Raw genomic sequence first — 20,860 nt, forward strand, 5'->3', positions numbered from 1 at the left:
CATTTTCTTCAAAGACTTAAAAGAAGCCCACAAGATTTATTCAAACTACGTCACTTCACATTAATTGTCTGCCCAGGCACACATTATTTACAATAAAACCCAAAGCAATCAATTCACCAATTAAACTACTTTCATTAATGAACTTGCTACTTACCAACGTTCACATGTTTACATTGGAAAGTTGGAAGGAATCCTCATAAAAGTCTAGTTACGTGTTTATACATTTCAGAATGGCCATGTAGACCGAGATAACCGGCGTCAAATCATTCATTCAATTCAAACGGGCCCGTATTCACAATGTTTAGAATTCCAGCCAATCAGGGTGTTGGCCATACGATTAACGAAGGCGGCCTGCCAATTGCAAGGACCACTTACGAACGAAAAGTCATGCAAATACTAGCCCTGGTTACGCTCGCGGTATCGTAAAACGCGGCTCTCTGTCCAATCTCTGTGTGACGTAAAATCGTGGCGTAAAATGAAAGCTGCCGTCACACTTCCGTCTTCCAACGACCTTATTTCGATTGGGGCTGTGACGCGACTCCCGATTGAATGCGTAGTCACTTTCGCGGAAGGATAGAGACGGACCACTCTATCATGCCCTATAGCGAAGCTTCATTTACGCCACCCTACTGTGTCACAAGGCGGTCGCACTGCGAGCAGCGCTTTATAGTGCTGCGTGCGTAATCAGGCAAATTGAACGAAGAATTAGTCGTCAGTTAATTTGGCTTTCATGGTCGTCGTGAAATGTAGAAACTCATATCGATAATTTTGAGACGATTCCCTTAAAGTGTCAAGTATTGAGATGGGCCGTAATGTTGGTAACACGCAAGTTACAGTAATGAGCTGAATTGAGGAACTGATTGCTATATTAGTTTGCATCCGATGTACGTCTGCCTGGGCAGATAATCAATTTGTAGTCATGTGATTCGAGAAATTGTGCAAGCTTCTTTTGGTAGTCCTCGAAGTTAAAATACAACACTGTAAATGCATAAGCTAAGTTGCGAAAATTGAAAAGTTTGTTAAAGAGCTGCATTTAATTATACATTTTTTACTGTAAATGTCCAACGTGTAGTGTCCTCCAATTGAAGCATAAAACATCCCTGCTAGCTGTAATTGCATAAATAGCGAGCGCTTTAATGAAATTACACAACCACACACTTATACATACATACATACATACATACATACATACATACATACATACATACATACATACATACATACATACATACATACATACATACATACGTACATACGTACATACATACATACATACATACATACATACATACATACATGCATGCATGCATGCATGCATGCATACATACATACATACATACATACATACATGCATGCATGCATGCATGCATGCATACATACATACATACATACATACATACATACATACATACATACATACATACATACATACATACATACATACATACATACATACATACATACATACATACATACATACATACATACATACATACATACATACATACATACATACGTGTGCAGTGAAGCCAACAGAAGCCGTTCAAAGTCCTAAAGAAACGAGAAAGGCTGCCAAAATCAGTCATCTAGCATCTGGATGGTCAATTTCCTGGGAAGAAAACGAAGAAAAGGGTAGCTCGTTTTTGTCGAAGAGAACTTCGAGCGAGCGTGCGAAGCGCGTACGGCTCCCTGAGCAGCGCACGACCTTGGAAGGTCGAGCTGTAAGTAAATGTTGTGCCCCACTTTTCCGGTTTCGCCCGTTCGCAAACTGCGCGTCACTCCCGTCTCGAGAGTTTGCCCGAAATTCAGCGGCCGTGTACGTGGCACCAGTCCTCAAGCGCAGAACGTTCTCATCGCCGGCGCCCGGTGTTCGCCAATTTGGATCCGTCACCTGCCGCTGGCATCTTCTCACCGGTACGTCACGCGGGGAATACCGCAGCCCGCTTGCATGCGCCCGGATGCCGGCAGAGGAGCCGGAGGACGCGGGTCTCGAGTAATGCACCCGCGGAGTCCAGGCGTGCATCGCGGGCGCTCGTGCGCGCGCCGAGCGCACCGTTAACAAGGCGCCGACAGTTTGGAATCACAAAGGGATACGCTGTTGTACATTCTTTCGCTACCTTCGTCCTACTCGTCCCGGTATATGCTCAAACGTGTTTGGGCGGTGTGCTAAAAAAATGTGTCGCTGCGATGCAGTATTAAATTTCAAACAGAAGAAGATAGTGTTCGCGGTAATCTAGGGTTCTCTCTCATTGTTCCTGTTGTTTTTCAGCAACGAATTTTTTTCTTTTCTTGCTATAATACGCTATGAAATTGGAAAACACCCGAAACAGTTAAATATACGGTTGAAAACTTTGCAGGTTTGCTTTGTACCAGCTCGTGAATAAGCCTCCGTGCCGTATGCTTGCAGATCACCCTGTGCGCACTGCGTACAAAGTCAATTCTTAGGGAACGTGCCAATGAGCTCCTAAGTTAAGACATATAGAATGATCATGACGTGGGACAAACGTATGTCCGAAAGTCGCACACAAGGAGAAACACGGGAGCGGTCTTCGAGTTTATTTGCCGGATTAACCTATCGACGATTAAGCTTGAAGAAATAAATGTAGCGCAGTAATTTTCCGTTTCTGTTTGCGAGGATCCCTTTTGATAGTTGAATCAATCCCTGTGACGCTCGGAAGTTTCGTTTTCGCGGGCCATTTCCTCGGAATAAAGTGCGCTAGTCACTTGATAACAATCCTTTCATATATTTCTCATTTATTTATTTTTTAGTCTGCGCAAAAGAAAAGATGTTGCCCTTTTTAACGACGGTAGCGTTAGACAAAGCCTTTAAACATTTAGCGATGTCGGCTTTGGATTTTGTTTTCGTAATGATGCAACTCGGTGTTACTATTTAGTGAAAAGATGCGTAGTGATAAATGTATAAAAATAAATTGCGCAGTGACAACATGCGCGATATATTTTCCGCCACATGACATGACATGACAAGAACTTTATTTGAGTCCTGAGGGACTGAGACCTCGGGGAGCCAAACCGAAGGCTCCCGAAGATCAAGTCGGTGGCTCCGCCCACGATGGAACCGGGAGATCAAGTCCCGCGGCAATGTCGTGGGCCCTCTGGACAGCCTGGAGTTGAATGTTGAGATTGCTGCTCTTGAGAGAGTCCTGCCATTGTTCTTTCGTGATGGGTGGAGAGGCGTTAAGGGCTGGGCACAGCCAGAGCATGTGGTCAAAGGAGCATGAGTCATGATCACATTTGGGGCACGACTGTGAGTGTTCAGGATCTATCCTGTGAAGAGACCGAGGAGTGGGATATGTACGGGTTTGCAGGAGTCTTAGTGTGGTAGCCTGAGGTTTATTCAATTTGGGGTGAGGGGGTGGAAATGTCCTCCTGCCTAGTCGATAATGAGAAACAATTTCGTGGAATGTACTTAATGGATCTTTGTGGATGTTGACCTCGTTCCAAGCCTGGCTACCCGTGACAGCGCGGTGCGTGAAATCGCGCGCTCTCCGGTGGGCCTGCTCGTTAGGATTACATCCAAGCGGGTTAATTGAGCTGTCTAGATGGGCTGGGAACCACGAGATTTGGTATCCTCCTTCGGTACTCTCCCTAGTCCTTTGTAGTGCTTTGATCACAATACTGTACGCCTGTTCAGATATGAGGGCGGACGAGAACGATCTAACCGCGGTGCGCGAGTCCGAGAAGATGATAGCGGGAACTTTTGAGCTGTGAAAAGCCAGAGCGATCGCCGCTTCCTCCGCCACATGGGCAAACTTAGTATAAACAGAGGCTGCATTGACCAGGTTGCCCCCCACGTCTACCACCGTGACAGCGAACTTATCCCCACTGTCATATCTGGCAGCATCGACAAAGAGGGCATCTAGCTTCTGCTGATTGATCCTTTTAAGGATGGACTTGGCTCTCGCGAATCTTCTGCCTTGGTTATGCACTGGGTGGATGTTTCGCGGGACGGGGTCAACCATGATGTGAGCTCTGGTTTCCCGGGTCAAGCTAACTTTGGTCGCCGGTTCATGTCTGGGTTGGATTCCTGCTTCTTCTAAAATCTTAATCCCTGGCTTAGTGGATGAAAGTCTCATTATCTGAGCCGCTGTGTGAGCTTCTATTAGCTCATCGATGGTGTTATGGAGTCCTAGCTCCAGCAGCTTCTCAGTGCTTGTGGACTGCGGAAGGCCGAGCACGCGCTTGAGGCCGGTTCTGATTAGGGAGTCGAGCTTGGCCTTTTCCGCTTTACCCCAATTAAGGTACGGCACGATGTAGGTGACATGACTCAGGAAGAATGCCTGATAAGCTCTGAGCAAATTATCCTCTTTAAGACCGCCTCTTCGATTTGAGACGCGGGCTACAAGTCTTAGGACATTACTAGCCTGTCCAGTGAGCCTGTTGAGGGCCGTCGAGTTACAGCCCTTGGCATCAATGAGGAGACCTAGTATCTTGACCGAATCCTTCCTGGGTATGGGATGCCCATTTTTAGCTCGAATTTCTACCGGCAGAGTTTCCAGAGGCGCAAGATTTCTGACCCCCTGTCTGGACTGGCGGTATAACAGTAGCTCTGATTTAGCGGGGGAGAGTTCAAGGCCTGTGTTTGAAAGAAAATCTTCGGTAGCCTCCAACGCGCTTTGTAACGACTGTTCGAGCATGGCTAGCGATCCGCCCGGCGCCCAGATCGTAATATCGTCCGCATAAATGGCGTGACCCACGTTCGGAATTGCAGCGAGGCGAGTGGAGAGTTTGTGCATGGCTATATTAAATAAGAGTGGGGAGAGGACTGAGCCCTGCGGGGTGCCGCAGGTGCCTAGTTCGTAGGGTCCTCCCGTGACCATGCCTAGTCGAAGGTGTGCCTTGCGATCAGCGAGGAAGGATCTGGTGTAATCATGAAACCGCTGGCCCAGGTTGAGAGACGAAATCTCTGTCAGGATGTGTTTATGCGCGACCCTGTCGAAAGCCTTGGAGAGGTCCAGTGCGAGGATCCCTCTCACGTCGCGAGTAGGGTTATTAAAGATTGCTTTCTTAAGCAAAAGCATAGCGTCCTGCGTGGACAACGCCTGTCTAAAGCCGATTAGATTGTGTCTAAATAGCTCCTTGTTTTCAATATGTTCAGTGATCCTGTTATGTATCGCGTGCTCCGCAACCTTGGCGATGCATGATGTAAGGGAAATAGGCCGCAGATTATTTATATGTGGAGGTTTTCCTGGTTTGGGTATGAGTACCACTTTTGCGGTACGCCAGTCTATCGGGACCTGTCCACTTTTCCATACCTCATTTATTTTGGCCGTGACTATCTCGATTGCCCTATCGTCTAGGTTCCTAAGGAGTTTGTTCGTGATTCCATCTGGTCCCGGGGCTGATCTGCCATTTAGATTGAAGAGAACGTGTCTGATCTCTGACACGGTGAAAGGTTCGTCTAGATCAGGTGCCGACAATCCCATGTAGTTCAAACGCTCTACTGGGCGATCCGCGTCTTCGGCGAGAGGGAGATAAGTACGTGCTAAGTTGTTGGCTAATTCCCTGTCGGTGAGACCGATTGCGGTTTGCTTTTTAATGAGCCTATCCGTTGCAAGGCTAAGAGTGTCCTTAGATTGTTTATCGTTGAGGAGACTTTTAAGTAAGCTCCATTTGCTACCTCTTCGCATACGCCCGTCCGTTTCGGTACACGTCTCATCCCATTGCTGCCGGGCGAGCTGGGCCGAATAGGTTTCAATCTCCTTGTTAAGAAGCGCGATTTTCGATCTGAGTCTACGATTAAGCTTTTGGGTCTTCCACCTGGCTGAGAGGGCGTGTTTAGCCTCCAGAAGGTGAGCAAGTCTCGAGTCCATTTTAGGAACTTCAACATCCGTAATGATTTCTTTGGTTGCTCCTTTGACCGCCTTGTTCAGATTATCTAGCAGATCTGCATAAGTTTCGTCTGCCGGGACTGTTTCATTTCGGATTTTTCGAAACAGGTCCCAGTCCACATACTCATATCTCGCGGGTGGTCTGGGTTTGACACGCAACATAATTTCATGTATGTAATGGTCACTGCCTAGCCCCTCCTGGAGGTTGTCCCACGTGCCCTCGATACCTCGGAGGAAGGTGAGATCGGGAGTCGTATCTCGACTGACCGAATTACCGGATCTGGTGGGGAGCCTCGGGTCTGTGACGAGTATTAAGCCGAGCTCTGCAGCGTTGAAGGCCAAGTTTGTCCCTTTTGCACTTTTGTAACTGTACCCCCATTCCGTATTGGGTGCGTTAAAGTCACCCGCGACAACGAGAGGCGCGTTTCTCGCCGCCCTAGACGTGGTGCCTAGTAATGCTTTAAAGTCTCTTTTCCTATCCGATGGTGCGCTGTACACGTTGAGGATGAAAATTTTAGAATTGATTGTTCTGTTGGGTACGATCTCTATTAACTGGGCCTCGAGGCCCGCTTTGTACGCGCGGACCTCGTGCTCAACGAACGAGATGTTTTTTCTGATTAGGGTAGCGATACCTCTGCCCTTTTCTCTCCTGTATGCTACCGTGCGGTACCCCGAGAGGGAAATTTCAGCTGTACATAGCGTTTCCTGTAACAATATAACTTGCGGCTTGTCCGCAATAGACCTGATAAACTGTCCTAGTGGGGCCTTGCGCCTCTGGAAACTTGCGCAGTTCCACTGCCAGATTTTCAGATTCGTGCTGTTTGTGTTCGCCATTTTGCCTACTGAGTATGATGAATTAGCCCTTTAGCCCCACTTTCGGGATTCGGGTTTGCCTGATTCTGCACTGTCGACACCGTAAGCCTGCCTTTGGCTTGGACCTTGGGTCTCTCTAGTTGAGTTAATCTCGTCTCCATCCCGGAGAGCATTTCCATCATGCGTCCTAGGGTCTTTTCTATGGCAGCTAGCTTGCCTCTGCTGTTTATTTTGGCAGGAGGATCGGCGGCGGTAGCTATGGCTTCGCTCGGCTCAGCCATCTCATCCTCCCCTTCTGTCTCGCTCACCGGTTCTGGGTTGGGAGCTTTACGCTTGGATTTACCAGCAAGTGGGCCTAGATCTTTAATTTTATCCTCATCGTGGTTCGAGATTTGCCCTCTAATGCTATTTAAGGCTTCTTTAAGCTCTGCAAGTTCGCGCCTGAGCTGTTGATTTTCCGCCTCAAGTGATTGGATTCGCGGATCATTCACTTGCTCTGACTGTGCCTCACCGCTTGCTCTTTTGGCCGTCGTAGTCTTCTTTCCCATCGACGGTGCTGTGCCGGAGCCCTTGACCTTGTCGGCCCACGTGGCCCGTTTCGCGGGCTGGGAGCGAGACCGGGACCGGGATCTCGACCTGGATGCGCTGGAATTCCCGCCTTTCCCTGAGCCGGTTCGCCTCCTGGAGCGAGAGCGCCCCCTCGATTGTGAGCGGGATTGCAGGTTGGAGCCACCATATGCTGCCGCAGGTGTGCCGAGTTCTTTGCGTAGGAGATGCTGATGTCATCGCCGCTGGCCATCTGTGCTTTTCGCAACATTTGTCGTCGCCTTCGACGCCGACGCCTAACGATGTATGGGATCTGGTAGCGTTGTTTGCATGTTCTATCCCCGGTGATATGGGGGCCGCCGCATGCTTCACATTTGGGTGTGCATTGGTGTTCCTCCTCTTGTGACTCTGATGACTTCATTTTCCCACAGCCATGGCACTTCTTCTTTTCCTCTTCGCTACTGGGGCACACGTCGGCTCGGTGACCCACGTGGCCACACGCGTAACATACATCCATCTGCCGTTTGTACAGAAAGCATGGAACGAGGGCGGCTCCACACATGACCGTGTTGGGCACTCGCATGCCGTCGAACAGTATAACAACTACTTGTGTGTTCTTAATTCTTCTGACTTCCAATGCCGTAGGGTTTCTTGGGTTCAGAATCATCCTCCTAAGGGCTCCTTCGTCAAATGAAGGGTCGATGTTTCTTATTACACCTTTGCACGCGTCATCAGGGGCAGAAATGTAGGCTGACACCTCAAAGGCGCCGAGCTTGGTATGTATCTTGCTGATTCTAGCATACGCCTTCGCGTTTTGATCGTGAGGGGTAGAGATAACCAAAATGTTCTGCATCTTGTTTGGGCACACGGTGTCCTCGGCAGTCTGCTGTTCCGTCAAGGCCGCCGCCATGGCCAGGGCTTGGGCGAGGAGTATGATATCCGTTTTGGAAACGTCAAGGCCTCCTTTGGGGCGCACGATGATCTTGATTTGGTCCTTGGGTAATTTCGGTAGCCTCGAGGCTGCCGTTACCTGCTTCATGAACCTTTTGGCCGGCGAGTTGGCCGTGCGGCTGCCAGCCGGCATATTCTTGGTGACACGTTGCCCGCCATATGACGGCGTACTCGTTGGTTGTTTTCGTTTGCTGCCGAGGGCGGTCGTCCATCCCGCTTCATCGAGCTCCTCCGGGGCGATTTCCATCCCCTCGACGAGTATGGCCCCGGGCATGGTTTCTGTTGGTCAGTAGTTCGCTTGGAACGCCGGTTGCCCGCGCCGGCGGGGGGTTAGGCCTACGCCTTCTCGCGCTGCCGCGCCTAAGTAGGCGTAGTCCGTTAGGCTTGGCGCTCTCGCGGCGTGGTCAGAGATTCGAGGAGTCACAAAATGGTGAAAAGTCCACCCACCGATAAGAGTCCACTGTCTGCGGGATCCTCGGAACTTGCCGCTTCATAAAAGGTATAGTTTCCGTGGGTCGGCTTCGCAAAACAGCCGAAAACCTTGGAAAAAGGGAGCCGATGTGGGCACGTCCGCACTACTCTGCGACTTCTTCTTCGTCGCCACCTTTGCAAAATATAGAGATTGCAACGTGAAGAACACATTGCCTTTTGCTCCGTTCTGTTAAAATGGTTCTTTTGGGGTAGGGGGTGGTTGAAAGTACGCTGACTACTTGATTCCACTCTGTCTTACAGCAATAAATAAATAAATAAATAAATAAATAAGGTTGTAATAAAGCTAACTACGCTTTTTCAGACGTAGCGTAGCAGACGTGTCTCAATGCTCTCAAAAATTTGTATCTTGCACGAGTCATCGCTCGTAATTAAAAGCAGCGGCCAGCAACGCTTCTCGAGGTATCAGATACTGAGAACCTTTTCATCCAAAACGAGTTTAGCTTAGAGCGCAAAGTATAAAACGTCGGAGGTGAAAGCAAGCGTGGTAAGCTGACCAAGTGAGAGGCAATATAAGGGAAACGAACACAGCTGCAGAGGCTTGCTGGAAATCTCCGTGTCAGTAGAACGAAAATATCGACTGTCCAAACACGGCTGGCGACTCAGTCCTTGCTTTTCTTTTTTGTCTTGTATAGCCTTGCGCTTTGCGGGGAAAGCCTTTCAGGAAGCGCAGGCCTTTTATTTTGTTTTATTTCGCTTCGCCTCTCGTGACGACGCCAGTGTGGTTTTAACTTCTCAAGGCAGGCGTGCTGGATAGCGTGTCAGGATCGTCCTCCCTTATCATTTCTATTTCTTCCGGTCTTCTCCTTAATAAGCCACAGCTAGGTAACAAATGCCGTGCCTGGAGGGGATTTTCAACTTTCCCTTCTGGGAGAAGAAAGGCAGCATTATTCTGCCCCTCAACTTTCTGGCATCTGCAGATGGAAAAAAAAAAGAAAACGACTTTCTTTTCATTTGTCTTCAGGGCCGATGTTCTTGAAGACGCTGTGTCAAAACTAAGGAAGGTTATGAAGCGATATAAAACTGAGAGAAATCATGAAAGGCGTTGTGCTGATCCGAGAAACAAACGGCAAAGATTTCTGATCTATCACGCCAAGGTCGTCGCAGATGTGAAAGAAGTGTTTGGGAGTGATTGCTAGGCTGCGTTGAATAATGTAACGGGAAAATAAGTATATTTTCCTTTAAAAAAATGTTGCAAGCTTTCGTGGCACATACGCATCGTTCAATATTATTGCACCAGGTAAGTAATGCAGCCCAGCATCCGTCACACTATACACCACCCGTGTTTTGATGAATGCGTTTATACGAGCCTTGGTCGTGAAAGCTCATAGCGCGTTCTCAAAAAACGAATGAATATACCAATTTAGGGAACCGTAACTCGATATTCGTGGTAATGCTGAGAATAACTGAAGTGGTCGCATATTTGGCGGCTAGCTACCTGTTGATGTCGTAGTCCGTAAGTGGACGCGTTTAAAGAAAGTGGTCGGAAAATCTTAAAATGTTACTGTCACGCTTCGTACAAACGCAGTCAAGTGCGCTTGCTAGGAAGGATTAGTTAACACATCTGCGGCGCTTGTTCTCGCAGACCCGGGTTGAAAACTTACGTGATCTCTCGCTCCCAAACGCTTATGCAAACTCATTTTTTTGTGACTTCTGCCATGTCCCCTCTCTCGCTATTCGAAAGTAACGAGCTATAGGATGCTCATGCTGAACGAAATAAAAAAGTTCCTAAGAAACAACAAAACGCGTAGTTTGTCTTCCTTTCGCGTTGCAATAATTTGATATTCATTTGCTATTCATTCAATGATAAATGCACATCAAGAAGTTTATTTAATAACCTTCCTTTTCTTGGAAAGTGACGTAGTACGTTCGCACTTTCTTTCGTTCTCATGGCTTAATCTAGAAAATTTCAGCGAATCGACACCAAGTTCCTCAGAAATGTTCTCACTTTGTTTATTTTTTCTTCTTTAGTGAACAGGAGGATGCGTTTGCAAATAGAAACCAAAATGTTCAGCTGTATGCGTATACAGTAAAAGGACGTAGTTAAAGGAGTCTCATGACGTACTTCAAGATACAAAGTCGAGAGAAGAAACGATGAATTATACTTCAGTGAAATTTATGATAACCAAAATAAAAATATATACGCACAAAGACCACTATAGGCCTCTAAGCGCTGCTGTTGCAGTGGCAGGTATTGTGCTGCCACCGCATGATGGAGAGAAAAAGGTTTGTTTGTTTTGCCTGGGGTCAAAGCCATGTATGTCTACAAATATTGAGAAGCCGATTTATGGCTATCCACACACGCAGAACCTATACCTCGTGAACTGACTAAAACACAGCGCGATGAACAGGAGTGCCCTCCTTGTTCACGTTGTTGAAAGCCGAGCCAGATGAGGTGTCAGGGAGTTCGATGAAGTGCGCGAAACCGCGAGGCACCCGATAAAGACAGTGCAGAAGCAGCGGCCCTGTTCTGGGAGGCAGCCGTCCAATTAGTCGGCCTGCATGCCCGGCCACTAGTGCCATGCTCTCGTGAACGGCGCGAGACAGCCCGGGCACGCCCGCGAATTGTATGAGCCTCACGTATTCGGGCTCCAAGCACGAACGCAGTCGCGGACAAGTTTGACTAAGCGTCTAGTTACCATTGTTAATGGTCTTTGTCGTGATGCATTTGTTACGGCACTAATTAGATATCACGTTCAGAGCAATAACTCCGAGCCAATAGGCAAAAATGTGGCCTCACGGAGCGGCGCACTCACCCGGAAACCAGCGTCGATGTAGTAGTGCCAGCTGCAGGCGTGGTTCGATTCGCCCACGAGTAGGGATACGAAGGACTGCATCGCTAATTCAATTGAGACCCGTTTCTCTGCCGTCGGGGTCGCGCATGCTCTCGCCCCCTCTCAGTTGCACGCGCTAACAAGTCGACCATTTGATTACTGCGGCTTCAGTGCGAATCAAATGGCAGTCACCTAGAGCTCAGCCACTTGTGAGCGTAGAGCGCAGACCACAGCTTCTGGGAGCTTGACAGTCGTAGTCATTGGACGTACTCGGGGCCGATGCGCCCGTCATGTCTCGTTGCTGATCTTGAGTAAATAACCTGAGCTAAAGAAGGAAGTGTTCTTAGACTGGTCCAAGCTTGCAAACTTGAATGAATATGATAACGTTCTAGAATTGACTACATTTACTCTGTGACCTATGTGGATTTTCCTCCGTGAGTGTATAAATGTCCGCATGCGATGACATTGCCGGGTTTTTCAGAATTGTTATTATTTGTATTTTGCCCCTTCAATACGCTTCTGCTTGCGAGTTATGCCTGCGTTTAACCCTTACATCAAATAGCATTGGTGGGAGAGTTTTATGGGATATCTCTAATTGCAAAATATCCGTCACATGTGCCCAGGGCGCGTGAAGTGAGCTGCAAAGTGCGCTTGCGCCACGTGACGAAGAACGCAGATGATTCGAGATGGTGCGCTCCTGTTGCTTATGAGCGTGCATTGTTAAAAAGACAAGTCCCCGTCTCGCTTTTCCTGACTTAGCACTCACTTTACAAAATACTCTTAGGATGACATTGAAAGCAATAGTTCCCGTTCACAAACTATTTCTGCAAGACGTCTGTGGCATACGTTATAAATCTATAGGAACCTTATATGCCTTCGTTATCCCGCGATAAACTTCAGCACAATTCGAATGAATGCGTGCGCGAGAGCCACGCTCCCTTCGGAAGCTGTCTCTGGTATTTACCAAAGCTGGCAGGGGAGCACTGCTCGCCCGAGGGATGGGTGGATTGCATTATGTCTGTGCCGACCCGGGAAAGCATCATTTGTCTCGAAGTCAATACCACTCGGTGCAGCGGCGATCAATACGAACTGCTTTGACGGGCAGAACGCGGTGTCACCATTGGCCTGGAGGCCGCGTTCCCAGCCAGTCCTGCATGAATGCACCTCATGCGTGGACTAATGCTGGGCGCAAAGAGATCGGCTTAGTTTTCTAACTTCGAATACAATGCAGTGCTTCACTGCGTGCCTTGGAGGTTCTAGGAAGTGCCCAGAGGAACATCAGCCTCATGTATAATTACTAAAATGTTGACTAGTCGAATTAAGAGGTAATATCAGAGCAGAACTTGTCCCTCATGCCTCCTCTGTGCACAACTTCAATGTTTTCCCTTGAAGAAAACACATAAATGAACGCAAACTTATGGCTCTGGATGCGAAAATCTGGCCATTCATCAGGCACTCCTTTGTTCACAACTGCCTGCACTGTAACACTCTGGCCAAACCATGATATATGATTACACATCTTTATACATTTATCGCTTAAGTAACGCCTTCCGACGTATTCATGCCCTTCTACAAGACGTCCCTGATGTACACTGTTAATGTCAACAATGCTTGCGTTAATGATCGAGGTGTTTTGTCCACTTTCCATTAATGCACTTCTTTTTTTTGCCATCAACAAAAACAGATATGTACGAAAGGCTTCCATACGACATATTGTTACGATGGGAAAAGAGGAGAATGTCGACGACGGCGAAGACCACGAAGTGGCAACAGCCGCTCGGCATTCTCAGCTGCTGTTTATGTATCTCTTGTAAATACTTCGTGTAGCTTTATACCCGTCACTTCTTGGTGGAGGTGCGGAGTACGTGTCTTCGCCACCGAGCTCCGCAGCGGACGTCTCACCCAGCGTAGAAACACGTCCCAGTGGAAAGTACCGCGTGAGCAGCTGCAATGCCGACTACGCATATCCACTACGTTGCTGTACTTCAGCTGCAAGACCCCAGCAAGTTCACCGGCCTGGATAGTGTTGACGTAGAAGAATGGTTGAAGATGTGTGAGCGCGTCAGCAAGGTGAGCAGGTGGGATTCTACCACAATGCTGGACAATGTCGTGTTCTACCTCATCGGAACACCGCGAACGTGGTTTTTCACACATCAGGCCCGGTTTTTGCAGCGATGCCTTTTCCGATTCTATGCTTTTTCAGGCTTTTCGCGCTTGGCCAGTGGTAAGAGCGACGGTCTGCCCACATTATCAACGGGATCAGGCGGCCGTGTGTGGTGGATGATAAGAATAGCATAGAATAAGGCATAAGGCTTCGCTACAAAATAGCGGCCCAGGGGCGCTATAACGTAAAACTATTCCAAACTTTTCTATTCCAATTCTGCAATCAGCCCACCGTGATTGGTCGAAAACTTTTCTGGACCACCCCCACTTCACCTGTCTAACACGCGGCGTCACGACAACCGCGATAGCTCCCCATATGATATGACGTGTACACACTGATTATGCATAATTTGACTGAACAAAACAAAAATAGTTATTTTTAATTCGACGCCTTTTTGCCGTTAGCCCTCGGCTATTGGTTAAAAGTTTTCGGGCTGCACCCACTTCACATACCTGTCACGCGACGTCACAAAACCGCAAAAACTTACCGCGTCAAAGTGATGCGTACGCGTTAAAGATGCATTAATATGCCGAACAAAACTGAATTTTCTACTGAATAGTCGCAGGCTGTCCCGTTCCGAAAGGAATAAAATATGGCTGCCACCGATCGCTCAGGCACTGGCTACTCGCACCTGCCGGAGAGCTTGGGTTTATTTGCGTACAATAACACTTTTTCGTGGCCATGTAATATATTCGAGCACTTTCGACACGTTTACGACCTCGCTTTGCCAACTCTTCTTTGCTGAGGATCCGCTTTAGTAGCATTCTTATCCATCTGTCGCATGCCGCCGCGATTTTTGACCAGCCACCGCAAGCTAAGTAAGGGAAAGCGGACCAATCACAGATGGCGGCACCACCCTCTTCATCCGGTTATCGATTTTCAGTGCCTGGCTTGGCCCCATCGAAACCCTATTCACTTGAGCGTTCCCCTCACCTCTTGTCTTCCACATAAATAACACAAGCCGCTCAGTGTAGACAATGTTAGTCGTTTTTAAAGCAAAAAAAGTGTCTCCTATAAACGAGGAGAGCGTTAGATTGGTCCGTTCAGGCAACCGTGCGGATCACCGCCGGGTGCTTGCGTCGGCGGTTACACAAATTTGACGTCAGGAGATTGGAATAGTTTCACGTTATAGGGCCCCAGGAAGAGCTAACCAGCTGGAAGTTGTTGAAGTAGAAGCTGTCTGGCGTTTTGGGGAATCTGACCTGTCGATAACTAGCCGCCAAGCAACAACTCGCCACCCACGCGTGCCCAAACTGCTACTGAGTCGTATGTCTCCTATATTCAGGACGTCCTCGCCCTCTGTCATAAGATCGGCACGTCCATGCCAGAGGCGGAAAAGGTTGGACACATTATCAAAGGCATCGCGGACGACGCATTCAAGCTTCTAGTCTTTAGAAACTTATCGACTCTCGACGTCATCATAAAGGAATGCCGCCGTTGCGAGCAGGCGAAGAGTCGCCGTATACACAATCAGTTTACACGGCTTTCAAACACTGCAGCGAACTCTTCTTGTACCGACCCCACCAACCAATCTAGCTTGCCACCACGAAGCGAAAAAGCTACTCGCATTGTACGCCGCGAACTCGAAGCAACGTTCCCTGCCTCGCCTCAACAGACGTCTTGGAACAACACTGCTGAGACGATATCACTGATCCAATCCATGGTTCGCCAAGAAATCGCTAATATGGGCCTTCCCAGCGCCTGCTCCTTCAGTCGTCCTGACACTGGCCCTGCTCCTATACCTGAGTCCTATCGCAGTTCACCCTACAGTGCCCGTTATCCCTACACTGGCCGGAATCCATCAGACTGGCGTACACCTGATGACAGGCCGATCTGTTTCCGCTGCGGCCGAATCGGTCACGTTTCCCATCACTGCCGGAGCCATTGGCAGTCCCCGCCTCTAAAGACGTCTGGAATTCAAGTTCGGCCCGAAGTTCTTCACCTCGTCACTTCTACGACGCTTCCGACGCCACTACCTCAACTCGCCGCTGTTCTCGCTCGCCCTCGCCTCAACGTCGCCAGCCACGTCCACCCCAGCTTCACCACTCGCCCTCGCCGACGTACTCAGGACCGTCCCAGCAGGAAAACTAGGCAATGCGGCATTTCGAGGGGGCGCTGCTATGACGGATTCACCGCAACATGCACTTTTGACTCTGTTTACGAGACATAGCCTTCTTGAAGTACAAGTTGATGGCATGCCCGTCACAGCACTCATAGATACCGGAGCACACATATCGATTATGACCAGCCGCCTACGCCGCCATTTAAGGAAAATTGTTACGCCTGACGTACTACTTTGGCCTCCTTGCCGCCAAATGGGCCTCTCCGAGAGACTCTTCCCGTGTTACAAAGGCCCCTACCGCGTTCTACGTAAAATGACCAATGTCACTTACGAGATAATGTCCGTGGCCTCCATCATGCCACCCAGTTCCACATTCCCTGACGTCGCACAGGTCTCTCTGCTTAAGCCTTACTATGCCCTTACCGATGGCCCCCTCTCCACCGGGGGCCGTGCTACGGTGGTAAAAGAGGACAATGTTAACGACGGTGAACACGACGAAGTGGCAACAGCCTCTCGGGATTCTCAGCCGCTGTTCATGTATCTATTGTAAATAAATTGTGTAAATAGTTTTATACCCATGACAATCTAAACGGCTTCTCCTGGTGTCTTCAGGTGGAAACCTATAATTGAAGTTTTTGTTCCATTATGCAACTTTTCAGGTTGGCTTCAGGCGCCTCGTCTTTCCTCAATCAGAAAGGCAACTAGAGTAGCAGCAGACCTCCACGCTGTAAACGACAGTCGTTCATCAGCTGACTCAGCAGATGGGAAACTTACAGTGGACCCAATAGGTCAATGGGGGGGTCTGACTATGTTATGAAAAGGTTTCTCATTCCCTGATGAAAGTAGGTCAAGGGTTTCGGGCCCACTCAGTTGTATTTCCCTTACTTGTAAGTAAAGATATCTTACTCCCCGCGGAAGGTGTTTACTTTGTGCTATGATGTGCACGAAATGTACTTTTTTTCTAATTTCCACTTTTATTTAATAAGAGGAAACACTCATTTCTATAAGAAGACATTCAAGTAGCAAGCCGTCAAGTTTTATTTGTGTTTGTTTTTTTTACACTCGCAGATAGCGCGACGAAATTACATTATAGACAGAATATCGATAGCCGCCTTACACATCCTCGAACGCACCAACCCCTTACCCGAACTGTACATAGTCTGGACAACCGGAACACTCGTCTCTTGCAGCCATCGAGACAGCTCACGTTGCAGACCCAGAACATGCTCTACAGGCAGCTTCAATAGGAGACAGGGTAACGGTATTTCCAGAGGAACCCGTACCACGCAGATACAGGGACATACTCGCAGCCCACAGACTGGGGCGACGAGTCTATACCCCGCCATACCCGAAGAACTCGAAAGAGAAAGCGATAACTTACAAACAATAATAAACCTACACTTTCCCACAAAGCACGAAATACCATCTCATTTGCCCCACAGTTTAAAAATACGGCTGGTAATTCTCCAACGCGCCAAACATATGGTATGGGAATGCGACCGAAACACCGCCATCACCCCCCCCCCTCCCCCCACATGCTCTATCTCACACTGGAGCAGAAGGACACCCAGCTCGCAGGCCTCAACCCTGAGCACCAGCGTTAGCTGGTGAACATGGCAAGGCAGCTGCTGGTCAGGTCACATTGCTTCCTGGATTGAAGAGGTCACCAGCAAGGAAGGCGACCAAATGACTTTTCCTGTCATCACCATCATCAGCATCATCCTCATTCAGCTTACCTAATTTGTAGTATATACCTGCATATAATTCAAACCCTGTCCGCCAATGTGCTCAACTGTTAAGGTATTTTTCTTACTTGGACTATTAGTCAACCGCATACATATCGTCGCTGCGCGTCTGTTTGAGTTTTGTTTAACTACGATTATGGGATATCGAGCACCAAATGCCCTGTGAAGGTGACGGCACCACCTTTGCATTATCTGATTTAAGCCGAAATATATTTTTATTTGACTTACAATAAAAATATCAAACATGAAATAACAAACATGCCCTTAGATGTAATGTCATTGCCAGTGCAATGCAAGTAAATCAAAATCTTCTGAAAAGAGTTTCATCTTGTGCAAGGTTGTGAAATATTTCTAAATAGGCGATTGCTATATGAACGATGGCTTTCGTCTTGCCTATCCGTACTCTTTTTGCATGTACCTCTTCTCGTGCTTAAAGGCCTTTTAGCGAAATCTGCTGCAAGATGCAGTCACCTGACAAACTATTTACGGCTGTTTCTGTCAACTGCAAACAACTTTACATCTTTTCCCCACAATGAGCATTTCTCAACAATGTATTGGTATTTCTGACTCTTATGTAGCCTACCTTACCATCGGTGTGTAGATATTGAACAAACAAACAAACGAACGAACGAACGAAGGAACGAACAAACAAACAAACAAACAAACAAGCAAACAAGCAGACAAACAAACAAACAAACAAACAAACAAATACCTATTTTGCTTGCGGAATCTTGATAAGCAAATATAGCAGTTTGCTCGTACCATTGTCGCGTGAAAACGGTGTTCTTTGGGTCGTTTTTTAACGAGCAGCGTTTTAAAAACAAAGTGATACAATCATTGGTTGCAGCTTTTTCGTGTGCTTACCACATCGGCCACTTAGGCCGTGCTTGGCTATATCGCGATGGACGCGAGAATCGTCGCAAGCTACTGTCGCAGTTCCTTTCGCATGGTACAATAACGAAGTATCCCTTCTTTCTTTCTGAACATATAGAGGGGACATGGCTTAGTACGACTTGGTTCATTTGTTTGCAGCCTTGGTGGCTTCATCAGGAAAGGCGACAGGTCCTGCGCTCTGCCGGCGAGTCTGTTTTTCTCGTCATTTCGGGGACTCAATGGCAGCGTACCATTCCCTCCGGTCATTACTCCCAGCCGCTGCTGGTCCTGGTGTCAGCGGGAGAGATGGTGGAGCTCAATCACACCCCTGCGTGATAGCCTAAGAAAGAAAGATCAGGGAAGAGAGAAACACTGCGCATTACTGCTCCCCGAAGGCGTTCGTGCCGCCTGTAAAGAGCAACTTACTATACTTGCGAGCCGGGGTATTTTAGCGAGGGGAAGGTCCTTTTCACGCCACGCAGTGTTCTCATTTGAAGTAATATTTGCGTATTACAGGCGAGGTTGTGGCATAACCTGTCTAAAAGATCTCCTATTGGTTATAACCTCTCGGGACCCTGAGTTGCATGGGCATTATTACAGAGGTCATCCTTAAACGTCGTAATCGAAATGCAGTCTGTGAATGCAGCAAGTTACTTCAGAATCATAATTTTCAGAACCAAATATTGCTAATGGCGAAAATTGCAAAAAAGAAAACGGTAATAAAGTATGGTACTAATAGGTAAATATCAGTAAGTGTTCCCTTTCTGAAATTTTTTTCAACATTAAGGAGTATAATCACCTACTGCTGTGAAACCTGAAGCTCAGTAATGCCTTTAGTTACGAGCAGCATCGACATCGACAAGATTTCATCAATTGGAAATGTATCATGACGTGTGATATAGAGCTACTTTCAACTGCACAAGAATTCCGCTCCCTGTTTACGATGGTGTGAAGGTGTGAAGCACGAAGTATACCTTGCAGTCACTCGGGTTTTGGATGTCATTGGTTTTCTTTCACCCCATCTTCTTGGCTCATGTGTGGGCGTCTTGATCACCAAATAGTAAATTTGCGCACAACGTATTTCTCAATGCCGAAGGCTGCAATGCACTTCAAATCTTCAGTGGTTTAATGACGCCGTAGCCTGCAGTTTAGAGGCGTGTTCTACACTCCAGTGTGAGGAATACGCAGCCCGCCTTTGCAATCGACGCCTGCAGCTTGGTCGGCAAATTGCTTGATCTTTGTCGAAGTTTCCGCATGAAAAATACACATATGGTCTAGTGTGTGTGTGTGAATGTGGCACAGACCCCGAGTATCTGGAGATGACGTCAACGCTATACTCGGTGTACTGCTTGATGTGCTGCTCTACACTGCGTAAGTATCGCGAACTTGCATGACATATCCTAAGATAACCAATGTCATGTAATGCACTTAGATGGTCCTTCCTGTATTTAACTTAAGGGATCCGGAATTTTGAGCGGATAATTTTCTGTGATGACAAATTCTAATCTTTATACGAAAGGCGATTTTCTACGCGTGCATTTCACAAAAGTACCGCGATATAGCGTCCAAGCGCAGACTGGACGTTGTCGTTTATAAGCGCTAAAACACACACACACACACAAACACACACACACACACACACACACACAAACACACACACACACACACACACACACACACACACACACAACTTTTTAGGGTGCATGAGCCGAGAGAGAAGCAAGAAAAATAAAAATAAAGCGGACGCAGCGTTCAAGATCCCGTTTTCCAAGTTGATCTTATTTTTCCGTGGGCAAAAACCCAAAGAACCAGGTGAAGAATAAATGAAACGCCGTTTTGGTCGCTTCACTTTTTCAGAGAGATCCACGTGAATGGAGGGACACGGCCGCTTCCTGCGATATATGCCGTGAATCCTAAGGCGTAACGACTGATGGCGCTTCTCTCTCTGCCCGATTAGACTGAAAGCATCTAGGTCGTTGTAGAATTTTCAGCCTTTATTACACCCTAAAGATGAAGCCCAAGGGCAGTTCCTGATTCCCAATTGACCAGTTAGGTGTTCAGCTTCATAAGTTCAATTAGAAATAAGAACAGAAAAAGAAAGGTAGTGCCTCATTAGACTCAAGTACAGGTTCGGCGGGTCTTCGATAAACTGCGTTCATCATACGGTTTTTTGACAATAATGAAATTTTGGGACATTAGTAAATTTAATGGCCTTTCACTGGGTTACCCCAATCGTTTATTTGGTATGCATTGAAATTGTGGCTTTCAAGTAACACACAAAAAACAAAAATGGAAAAATAGCGTCGGTTTTTTTTTTCTTCCTAAAGTAATACTAAAAACGATAGTAATACTTCAATGACAAGAAGGACAATTGAGATAACAGAATTAGGCACTTTTACCGTACTTCGGGAATTAAACAAAGAAGACATTAATGTTCAGACACTTATAGCCTGGTTCTCTCAATGCGAAAGAAGGCCGTACGAGCGAGAGCTAATTTATTATTTATTCTGAGTGAAATTTAATACCCTGCTCCCTTTCGAAATCTCTGAACACACTGTCCTGTCTCCATCCCATGCGATCGCAGGTATTTCTCA

At 47.5% G+C, this 20,860-nt stretch overlaps 1 protein-coding gene across 2 annotated transcripts; it reads right to left on the minus strand.

Annotated features, from left to right (window-relative positions):
* Positions 1-2,955: 2,955 nt before the first annotated feature.
* On the minus strand, positions 2,956-8,744 carry LOC135903127 (uncharacterized). Of its 2 annotated transcripts, none has more exons than XM_065433510.1 (2): positions 7,174-8,744; positions 2,956-3,122 (listed from the first exon to the last, which is right to left on the minus strand). In XM_065433510.1, the coding sequence occupies exons 1-2, from the start codon at positions 8,431-8,433 to the stop codon at positions 3,048-3,050; spliced, it is 1,335 nt and encodes a 444-aa protein (XP_065289582.1). In that variant the 5' UTR covers positions 8,434-8,744; the 3' UTR covers positions 2,956-3,047. The 2 variants fall into 2 exon arrangements, with proteins under 2 accessions (XP_065289582.1, XP_070386810.1); XM_070530709.1 differs by lacking the exon at positions 2,956-3,122 and adding an exon at positions 3,183-3,285.
* Between the last annotated feature and the right edge of the window lie 12,116 nt (positions 8,745-20,860).

Source organism: Dermacentor albipictus, chromosome 1, assembly GCF_038994185.2.
Source record: "Dermacentor albipictus isolate Rhodes 1998 colony chromosome 1, USDA_Dalb.pri_finalv2, whole genome shotgun sequence".
NCBI lineage: Eukaryota > Metazoa > Arthropoda > Arachnida > Ixodida > Ixodidae > Dermacentor > Dermacentor albipictus.